At 35.1% G+C, this 12101-nt stretch overlaps 1 protein-coding gene across 7 annotated transcripts in view; it reads right to left on the bottom strand.

Annotated features, from left to right (window-relative positions):
- Positions 1–12101, bottom strand: part of LOC114334073 (calcium-dependent secretion activator) — a 303401-nt gene that overhangs the window by 64413 nt on the left and 226887 nt on the right. For 5 of the 7 annotated variants that reach the window (XM_050641429.1, XM_050641431.1, XM_050641432.1 and 2 more), the window contains one exon: positions 3043–3219. The exons of the other annotated variants lie outside the window; for them this stretch is intronic. In XM_050641429.1, coding sequence (XP_050497386.1) covers positions 3043–3219 — 177 coding nt within the window. The remainder of the gene's footprint in view (positions 1–3042; positions 3220–12101) is intronic. 7 annotated transcript variants of the gene reach the window in all.

Raw genomic sequence — 12101 nt, 5'->3', positions numbered from 1 at the left:
ATTTTAAGCACAGATACATTAGATACCAAAGAGTTAGGTATTCACTCTTTGATATCTAGTTTTGGAGATTATAACAAAGTGGTTCTTTTTAGAACCACAATTTGTTTGTTAATGTTGAATGTATGTATTCGTTTCAAGAAATTTCGATAAGTAATATTATGCTTTTTTATTAATAGCGTTTAAAATTTTATTTGCGTAATAAATTCAATCCTACGGCCCAAAAGCACCGACATAATACACTACTTAATCAAAATAAATGTGCCGCTTCATTTTTAAAGAAGAGTATATTATTTACATACAAAGTATTGGAGAACAGAAAGATTGTGCCGAAATAGTAATTCCGCCAGTGGCGTAGAATTTGACGAAGGGCAACCATTCACTTTTCCTGTCGTATGCCTCTGGTAGTAGTCAGAAAACTTTTATTTAACATACTTTAGTAGGGTGTACAGTACCTACACTTCCTACCAAGTATAACAATGATATGTCAAATAATTTTACAGTGCTGGGTACAAATAGTTTTTACATTATTAAATAAAATACCCTGTAATTCAGTAAGGAGCCAAATTTTATTAAAGCTATTTGGATTAAATCTTAATATTTTGCGGTCTAGTATCTACAACTCAGAGATTGGACATTCTTACTGAATCACACCGTATATTCCCGTTGTTCAATACTATTGCGTGTGGATTAGTATGATTTATATACAAAAATTATATAAAATCTGCACATTCTAACCGAATAACGTACGAACTGTACAACTGTTTATTAACGACATAAAAATTGTCATATTTTACCCTTTTCTACTAATTTAACAATAGTTGTATACCCATACCAGATATCTAATAGCGGCTTCCCACGATCGGCAATATCGCGGACGGACACGGACCAGCTCGCACCACGCACCGTGGGAAGTGTAACGTCCGTGGTAGTACAGACGCGTCTGTGCTGGTCCGTAGTTAAGTAACAACGGCTTCCCAGGATCGGCAATTTCGCGGACGGACACAGACCAACTCGCACCACGCACCGTGCGGGAAGTGGTTGTCCGTGGTAGCACAGACGTCTGGGGTGATCCGTCGAAAATCGGTAAAGATTTATGGGACCATGCGGACGCTGTCATGGTTTTTTAACACGTTAAATGCCAGTTGTATTATTTACATCTACAGATACAAATAACTTTGATCATTTAGGCCACCTGTATCCAAACGGATACAAAGGAATACTTTCACTTTGGGCTAGTTGAATTCAAAAGAATTTAGCGTTTGTATTTAATTGAATCGGGGACTTATAGCCCGGCAGGTAGTGTCAAATTTAAACGGAGCATTTTAGCATGGCTGTTTTCTCTTTATTTAGTTAGGCGTTCCAAAGCTTATTAACAAATTATGTATCAGCTGGCCCCAAACCGGGGCTTTTAGGCAAAAAAAAGATAAAATATGAAACTAGATGGAAAACTCTACAACTAATATGTCAAATATTTATCTCCGTGACTTACATCCATCATGGCATAAAATACCTAGCTCCTGGCTTTCAACCAGGCGAGTCGCGTTGGAAGTTTTTTTGTTTTTAAAATTATTTTGATTTAAAAAATAATTATTTTTGTAATACCACGTTCTTATTATTTATACGACACAAATCGTAAACTATGCATTTGATCATATTATGATGACCTTAAGCAAAGTTGTTGTGCATGAACCCCCAGGTTGCTGAGTTGGTACGACTAATCTGGTGATTGTCCCCCCCCGACATTCTTTTTTATTTTTTTGGTCAAACTGTTTTTTCTTTATTTTATATGATGTAGAACCAAAAGTTACATACAACCTAAACAATCCTTTTTTCTAATAAACAATAGTTTTTTGTGATGTCTGCGTAAATATTGATGACTTAGGTTGGTTGTATTAACTCAGAAACCTTCCCGGTTTCATGTACAACAACTTTGCCTGCGGTCATCATATTATGATCAAATGCATAGTTTACGATTCTATAAAGGACATACAGACTTTTTATATTGTGTCGTATACCTAAATAATAAAAACGTGGTATTATAAAAAGAATTCTTTTTCAAATCAGAATGTCGCCTGGAATGGAACCCGGCTCGCCTGGGTGAAAGCCAGGAGCTAGGTATTTTAGGCTATGATGGATGTAAGCCACGGAGATAAATATTTGACATATTTTCCATCTAGTTTCATCCAGGGTTTTTCCATCTTGTTTCATATTTTATCTTGTTTTGCCTAAAGGCCCCGGTTTTGGGCCAGCTGACAACTCATTTGTTAATGGAACACCTAACTAAATAAAGAAAAACACCCATTCTAAAATGCTCCGGTCAAATTTGACACTACCTCCTGGGCTATTATAAAGCATATCCAAAGTTGGTCCAAAATTTGTTTTTGGCCAACGATTTTTTTTATAAGTTGATAATTTAAGACATGTTGTTAAAAATAAAACACATGTGTGTATAATTATTATTCATTTACATGGAATGTGCTGGAATGTACATTTCACACCGTATGCTATTAACGAAAACATTGAAAGAGATAAGAAACATGAGAAACGCAATGTAATCAATACCCAAATTAAATTACAAATTAAATGAGTCACATCAGTGACACCGTCAGTCGTTTCGCTAGCGAGGAATAAAGTTAAATAGTTCAATCTCAATCAAAAACACTGACAGTCGCGGACCGCGGACCATGGGAAGACCTCTGCTCGCGATGCGTTCTTGTCCGTAGTCGTCGGCTGTGCGTGATGATCCGTAGAATCGCAGACCGTGGGAAGGAGCTATAAGAGATTCATTCATATTCAGCTCAGAGGGGTGCTACTGCTCGAGGTGTGAAATTTCATAAACAAGGGATCATTTCACAAAACAGGTAGATTCCTTGCTTGCGGAATTCCAAACCTCGAACAGTAGCACCCCGCTGAGCTGAATAATAATGAGTATTTTAGATAGCTGGTACCAGAATACTTAATTTGTATCGAGAAATAAGGCTGCTTACAGTAATTCGCAATACATGTCAAAATATGAATTAGAGAGATAGAATATGTACGTGCCGTAGGATCTGGTGGGGTGTAAGTTGCATGCTGAGGCATGCAATAGCGAGACACAGAAGGGTGCTTGGCTTCACGGCCACCAGGGGTGCCTGGAGCGGGCGCAGCTGGCTGAGCATTTGTATTTGCGCCCGCTGAGGCTGCTTGACTTGTCGGTTGCCGGTCTGCCTTGCGCAGTTGCTACATACACATACAGAATAACACATAACAATAAGTACATATCATACCGCATATAGAAAATACGCAAGCAATCGAAGAATTACAATATACGTATATAGTCAGACTTCTTTTAAACTGATTTAGATCCTACTGTTACAGCCTATATTTCTTTCTTAATAATACAGAGTACGCCTCGGTACCACAATTCTTTGCAATATATATTTCTTTTTAAATGTATCTTTACATACACCAAAAAATGGTCGCTAGATTCGTTAACTCTCTTTTACCTCATAAATCAACAAAACTTGTCATATACAGTGTGTCTGCGTAACTTGGAACCGTATGGGAAACTTTTTTATTATCAATTTAACGAAAAAAAGTTATTCTTCATAAAGTGCTCTGCATAGTCTAAAACCTAAGATTCAATCATCAGATATCAACTTTTATCAACAGTATACGAGGTATATCAAAAATAGGAATTTCGCCCAAGAGGAAACTGCCTCTATATTTCACAATATCGAAAATTGTTATTAATAAAAGTTGTTTGAAATTAAAAATTATGTTATAATATGCAATTACGTTCTTCTAATCGAATTTTTTTTTTTTTGAAAGTGCGGATATCCAACATTATTTTTATTACGATAACCCCATTATTATTAATTTTACGAAAAAAAGTTATTCTTTATAAAAAGGTCTGCATAGTATAACAACTAAGATGCAATTACAGTATATCATATTTTATTAATTTTATACGAGGTATGTCAAAAAAAATGAATTTCGCTCAAGAGTAAAGAACCTTTAGTTTTCAAGTAGAAGAAGAAGAATTTTAAATCTTGTGAAAAATAAAGGTCCTTTACTCTTGAGCGAAATTCATATTTTTTGACATACCTCATATAAAATTGATAAAATTTGATATCTTATAATTGCATCTTAATTGTTAGACTATGCAGAACGTTTTATAAAGAATAACTTTTTATGTAAAATTAATAATAACAGAGTTATCGTAATAAAAATGATGTTGGGTATCCGTAATTTGAAAAAGAATTTTAATTTTTTTTTTTTTCAGTTAGAAGAATGTAATTTCATATCATAACATAATTTTTAATTCGAAACAACTTTTCTTAGTAACAATTTTCGATATTGTGAAATATAAAGGTACTTTCATCTTGAGCGAAATTCATTTTTCTTGAATTTCAAACAGACAATAAAAAAAATTCAGAACTCGTCAATTATCAGCGGAAATGAGTACAATTTTGTTACTCTAGGATTTTTGAGGTCGCTGAAAACGAATACGACGTCAAAAGTGATCTCCGGAGTACCTGGTGCCAGTGGCGGTTTCTCCATAAGTGCACATGTGCACGTGAACCCCCAGAATTATTTTCACACCAACATTCATATATGCAATATTTATCATTGTATCAATAACATTTTAATCTAACTATACAGTAATTGAAATTCGAAATAACAGATCCAAGGAGTTTATAAGTATCTAATAGGTAACATTTAATTATTTTTATTCTATTTCAAAGGAGAAACTTCACGGATGCGAGGCCTTAGACAGAACCCCTCGTTCACCGCTCTTACGGTGGTTCCTATCCCAATGACTTTTCATACGGCAAAATACAACTCACCACCCGCTCCGCTACCCGCTATAGCCCACAAGTTTAGATGGCTACAAGAGCACAAGTTGGATGTGATCTGATGTGATCTTATGGTGTATTTAACGTGCACGGCACACGTACGTTTAAATTTTGCTTTCGTGAAGTTCGAATTTCGGAACAATATTAAGAATGGAAGGATTTGTGGATGTAAATGTTAGCGTGGAATATTTAAAATCAATTAAATTTTCTTCATTATATTTAGAAGAAAAATTAAAAATGCCGAAACCAAATTTGTTAATTAAGAATGTACCAAAGTGCAAAGGCCGGGATTAACAATGATTATTTAAAATGGAGATTTGTGTAAAAACTTACAAATTGTGTAGGTGTGCACATATTTGGAGAAGAGGAAGCATAATGAATAAAATAGAAGATACGATTTTAACTATCCGGCGCAGTCCACTTAACTAAATTTTTGATTAAAAATAATTTACAAGATGATTTTTCTGAAATAATTTGAATTCTTCAATTACTTGTTACGATGCCAGTGACAACTGCAGAAACAGAAAGATGTCTCTCTGCATTGAAGCGTATCAAAACTTTCCTTAGAATAGCTATGGCCAGGATCGATTAACTGCACTCGCAATGTTTTCAATTAAAAAAAAATGATTCAAAGAAATTCCAAATTTTACTGAATTTGGTTGTGAATAATTTATCCAAAAAAAGGCGACTGACTTTCGTTTCAAAACTTGCTTGTAATATTTAAACACTAAATTATAATTTTAAGTCAATAAAATACATTATTTATTGTAATTTTTAATAAGGTCCTTTGATTTTTACAATTTGACGACACTCAAAAAATTTTACCTACGGAAATAGGGTCTCAAGGTCTTTTTATATCTTAATATTATGTGTGCACCCCCAATATTTTACACCAGGCGCCGCCACTGCCTGGTGCCCAGGGTACCTACTGTGCACCTCGTCTTGTGGAGATTTCTTCAAATTCATTAAAAATTAGTAAAAAATCATTACTCGGGGGTTTTTGGGTCGCTGACGACGAATATGACATCGGAAGTGCTCTACGGAGTACTTGGTACCCGGGTACCTACTGTTTACCTCGTTTTCTGGAGTTTCTGACAAATTCATTAAAAATTAGTTAAAACTCATTACTTAGGGGTCTTTGGGGTCTCTGACGACATCGGAAGTGATCTCCCGTGTACCTGGTGCCCAGGGTACCTACTGTTTATCTCGTAACTAATGATGTTTGACTAATTTTTTTATGAAGTTGCCGAAAACTCCAGAAAGCGCGGTAAACAGTAGGTACCCTGGATACCAGGTACTCCGTAGATCACTTCCGATGTCATATTAGTCGTCAGAGACCCAAAAACCCCCCGAGTAATGATTTTTTTAATGGATTTTTAATGGCTAATTTTGTAATGGATTTGCCGAAAACTCCATAAGAAGTAGGTACCCTGGGCACCAGCTATTCCGGAGATCGCTTCCAATGTCATATTCGTCGTTAGCGACCCCAAAAATCCCCAAGTAATTATTTTTGACTAATTGTTTAATAATTTTTTTGCCGAAAATTCCACAAGAGCTAAACAGTAGGTACCCTGGGCACCAAGTACTCCGAAAATCACTTCCGATGTCATATTCGTCGTTAGCGGCCCCAAACCCCCCCCCCGACTAATTTTTTAATGAATTTTAATGACGAGGTAAACAGTAGGTACTCTTGGCAACAGGTACTACGGAGATCACTTTTTTGACGTCATATTCGTTTTCAGCAGCCCCAAAAACCCCCCGAGTAACAAAATTGAACTCATTACCGCCGATAATTGGCGAGTTCTGAATTTTTTTATTGTCTGTTTGAGATGCACTTTAAGAATGCATTTTTTGTATGCAATTTTTCAATATTATATCATGGCTCCGGTTCACATAGTTTCCTGGCGCATTCACGAATCGAATGCAAAAAGAATAATTATTAAGATCAGTGATGTCCTTTTTTTTCGGAGTTAAGGCCAATTTTAGTGCTTTATTGCTTCGTCTATAATATCTATTACCTTCACCTGCATTTCAGACTTTTCTATTGTATATACATATTTGAATTGCCATTTAATTTAGGTCAAACTCGATAAAAACAATGAATATCCCAAAAACAAGTAATTTGAGCTGATCATTGCACCTGTTATACGTTATTTTCTTTTGCGTACGAAATTGTAAGCCATAAATTACACATAATCTGTATTTTTTATCGTTTTAAGAGTCCCCGCGCACTATGTATGCAGGCTGGCTGCTGCATCTGACATATATGAGGAGTCAGTTATAGCAACCAATCAACGCCAGTTGTCTCTTCAAGCGATATGGACCTGGAAAAGGCTATAGTTAATTACCGTTTGTCTCGTAAAAAACGCAAAACGAAAGAAAAGGCATTGAATTCAACCGTTACTTTAAAACGTCACTCGAGAGGTTTATTTCAAACCTATTTTAAGGATATTCGTAGATTCGCAGATCGATTTTTTTAACTATACAAGAATGTCAGTTCAGTCGTTTGATAATATTTTGGATAAATTAAGAAATTCAACTGCTTAAAGTGACCGCAGTAAGTAAAGAATATGGACTATCGCTCAACATAAGCAAGACGAAATATATGATAATAACAAAGGCAACTCCGGATATTCGTGAGATATACACGGTGGGGCATTAAAATGACAAAGTCCAATTACTCGTTTGTTGTAAGAGATACGAAGAAAAGTTATTTAGATAAAAGTTGGGGCACTGATAGGACCATAATTTAAAAATATTTTCAAATATACAGGGGCGTGCGTATTGGCAGGGTGACACACACTTATGTTTTTTTAAATGGAACACCCTGTATATTTTTACAGTTTTGGATTTTGCTCAATGTTTACATTCTTAAAATATATAGTTTTGTAATATTATACGAGGTAGTTTAAAAGATAATTACGTTTTTTTGTTAATTTCGTGGCAAAATTTACCCCCTGTAGAATTGTAGTGATTCGACATCAAATTTTTATTTAATGTTCAAACGATTTTTAATATAGTCTACTATTGTTAAACCACTACGACAGATCCTCGAAAAAGCACAAGAGTTTAACATAGATATGTACCATATTTTTGTCGATTTTAAGGCGGCATATGACAGTGTCTTAAGACCAAGTCTTTACAATGCTATGAATGAGTTGGGAATTCCAAAAAAACTCATATCTATGATAAAAGTGACAATGGCGAAGATGCTATCAGCAGTAAAAATCCAAAACGACTCGTCAACCCCATTCGAAATACATAAGGGGTTAAGGCAGGGAGATGCGCTGGCGTGTCAGCTTTTTAATGTAGCCTTAGAAAAAGTTGTACGAGACGCTAATTTAGATAGCAGAGGAACAATATTTAATAGATCAGTCCAAATTCTTGCATATGCAGATGACGTGGACATTATAACAAGAACCAGGGCGAGAACTGCGGAAATCCTAACCGATCTAGTAGCAGCAGCAGAACTAATGGGGTTACATATAAATCAAAATAAAACAAAATTCATGGCGACCAACACAAACACAAGAGCTGGAAATGTTGATGCAGATCTAATCATCAATGACCAAAACTTCGAAGCGGTCAAAGAGTTCATATATCTAGGGACATCGGTTAACCCCAATAATGACACATCTGAGGAAATAAAAAGGCGAATAATAATTGCAAACAGGTGTTATCATGGTATATCAAAGTACTTATCTAACAAACGTCTGTCTCAAAAAACTCGTATAAGGCTGTATAGAACATTGATAGTACCCGTTCTCACATATGGTTCAGAGGCATGGACGCTAACTAAAACAGATGAATCCGCTCTATCAATTTTTGAAAGAAAGGTACTACGCAAGATATTCGGAGCGGTTTGTGAGAACGGAATATGGAGGCGTAGATATAACTTTGAACTGCAGAATATCTACAAGCAAACGTTTGGTGGAAAAGATATTATCAATATAATTAAGCGAAATCGCCTGCAGTGGACAGGACATGTAGCCCGAGCCCCTGAATCGAACATGATAAAAAGGATTCTAACAGCTCAACCCGTGGGAATGAGAAGACGGGGTAGACCAAAGTTGAGGTGGATGGACGGGGTAACACAAGATGCCGAGAAGATCGGAGTCGGCAACTGGAAAGTGCAGGCAAGGGACAGAACAGAATGGCGTAGAACGCTTGAGAAGGTCGAGGCCCTCTAAGGGCTGTAGCACCATGATGATGATGATGATACTATTGTTAACCATTAACAGGATAGCGAAATGTTAAATTCTAGTATACAGGGTTGGTCGAAACTCGGAATGGGTATTTTCTTAGTTTTCTTAAATGGGACACCCTGTATTATAGTATTGTAATGAAATGATATTTTATGGTTCTTTTTTATTTCTTAAGCATTCCCTACACCTAAGTGCTTTAATTTGTAAGTTATTCGTGATTCTTTAAGCCAAACATTAATTGCAAGAAAAATTACGTGAAATTTTATTAGGTGGCCGTGAAAATATTTAATCAAAAATAATTTTTCGAAAAAAAATACATCATAATCTAGCCTGATCCTTAATTTATTAATATTGGATAAGATATCCAAATAAATTCGTAGTTAAGTTTGTTGGTGCGCAAAATATTAATAAAAACATACAATATTCTACCTAGTCGGCTATGACACTAAATTTCCTTAAAAATTTGACATTATACTATTTTTATAGTTCCAGTTGCTTTGTTACCATTACTAATATGAATTTTTCTAATGAGGAACTGATAAGATTTTTGTGCTAATGGAGTATAACAAAAATTTGCTACTAGCAATAAAAATTTTTCATCAGAAATTCCCTGATAGACGACAACTATGAAGAGAAACGTTTAAAAATATACTAGAACGGTTTCAACGGACTGGACAGTTAGATTATGATAAATCTGGTCGAACAAAAACTATTGTAAGTAAAGAAAACATGAATTAAATGTAATCCTTAGTGTCACTGAGGATCTGGATATTAGTACAACCGTTCTTACAATCTAAGTACATATATCTAGTTAGTTGAAACCGTTTAAGTATAGATACTTTCAAAAGTTTGTCTTTTTGGTTGTCGTCTATCAGGGAATTGCTGATGATAAATTTTTATTGCAAGTAGCTCATTTTTGTTATACTCTCCCAGCACAAAGCCATTTTAATCAGTTAATCATTAGAAAAATTATTATTAGTAATGGTATCAAATCAACTGGAACTATATAAATAGTATAATGTCAAATGTTTAAGCAAATTTTGTGTCATAGCCAACTAGGGAGAATTTTGTATGTTTTCTTAATATTTTAAGCACCAACAACCCTAACTACGAATGTATTTGGATATATCATCCAATATTAATAAATTAAGGATCAGGCTAGATTATTATGTATTTTTTTTCGAAAAATTTTTTTTGATTGGATATTTTCACGGCTACCTAATAAAATTTCACGTAATTTTTGTTGCAATTAATGTTTGGCTTAAAGAATCACGAATAACTTACAAATTAAAGCACTTAGGTATAGGGAATGCTTAAGAAATAAAAAAGTACCATTAAATATCATTTCATTACGATACTAAAATACAGGATGTTCTACTTAAGAAAACTAAGAAAATACTCATTCCGAGTGTCGACCAACCCTGTATACTAAAATTTAACATTTCGCTATCCTGTTAATGCTTAACAATAGTAGACTATATTAAAAATCGTTTGAATATAAAATAAAAATTTGATGTCAAATTCTACACTACAATTCTACAGGGGGTAGATATTGCTACGAAATTAACAAAAGAACGTAATTAACTTTTAAACTACCTCATATAATATTATAAAACCATATATTTTAAGAAAGGAAACATTGAGGAGAATCCAAAAATGTAAAAATATATAGGGTATTCCATTTAAAAAAAACATAAGTTTGTGTCACCCTGTCAATACGCACGCCCCTGTATATTTGAAAATATTTTTAAATTATGTTACTATGTGTGCCTCAACTTTTATCTAAATAACTTTTTTTTCGTATCTCTTACGACAAACGAGTAATTGGACTTTGTCACACTAATGCCCCACCCTGTATGTACAGAATCAGCCTTTTGAAAGAGTAAGAGAATTTAAATACCTATGCACAACCATTAATGAAAACAATGACAGCTCTCAAGAAATACGAATCAGAATCGAACAGGTCGCACATTTACAAGAATGAAGTACATTTACAAGAATGATGAGGCTTCTCTGCTATCGGGACTTAAAATACGACTGCTGAAGTGTTATGTGCTATCCGTATTATACTACGGGATGGAAGCGTGGACACTGAAGAAAATTGACGTGAGGAGACTGGAAGCATTCGAGATGTGGATCTACCGAAGGGTACTGAAGATCTCATGGGTAGATAGAATAACCAACGTAAAGGTAATGAGACGTATGCGTGGGGAAAGAGAAGTACTTCTAACAATTAAGAGAAAAAACTGAGATATATGGGACATGTGATGAGAGGAGATAAATATCTAATACTCCAGGTCATTATGCAAGAAATCATCCCGGGGACACGTAACTCCTGGCTGAAGAACCTTAGGGAATGGTTTGGATGTAGTAACAACGAATTATTTAGAGCCCCGATCTCAAAAGTAAAATTCGCTCTGATGATTGCCAACCTTCGAAGCGGAGACGGCACCTATAGAAGAATAAAAAGAAGTGCAATCAAGGACACTTTAAACTATTGATTATCTCGGGCTAGGAGATTCATAAAATGCACATATGGGATTTTCGCAGACAAATTTGAAGGTCTGACAAGAATTTAAAATTGCTCCAAGGTCCTTCCCTTACCCAGGACCTTCAAATAGAGGGAGTGTATGGATGGAATTCGGATTGATTTGGCATGGGATTGGATTCGAATGGATTTTGTATGGAACTCTACCATCTTCCACATTGATGGAACCAAAGTCTTTTCACTAATTAGCAGCAATGAGAGGTGAGTTGTGTGACAATCCGAGTAACACAGACCTTGCTGGTAGATGTTTTGAGTAGCGAGAAATAGCATCAAAAAGAGCGACTGAGACAAGATCTATGCCATCTTATAGTGCCTCTTAAGTTCCTTTAGCAACAATACGATTACAAATATTTACCAGTTAGCACAAAATAGAATAAACATAAAATTAACCCTGGGAGGCTAACCTCTCCTAAATATAAAGTCCATATAACAATAAGACAATTGACTCCCAATCCATTAGGTTGCAGCCAGGCTGCCGCCAGGAGACCAAATGCAGTAACACGCAATATA

This window comes from Diabrotica virgifera, chromosome 10 (genome assembly GCF_917563875.1).
Source record: "Diabrotica virgifera virgifera chromosome 10, PGI_DIABVI_V3a".
Taxonomy (NCBI): domain Eukaryota; kingdom Metazoa; phylum Arthropoda; class Insecta; order Coleoptera; family Chrysomelidae; genus Diabrotica; species Diabrotica virgifera.
This window is presented reverse-complemented; position numbering and strand designations above follow the sequence as displayed.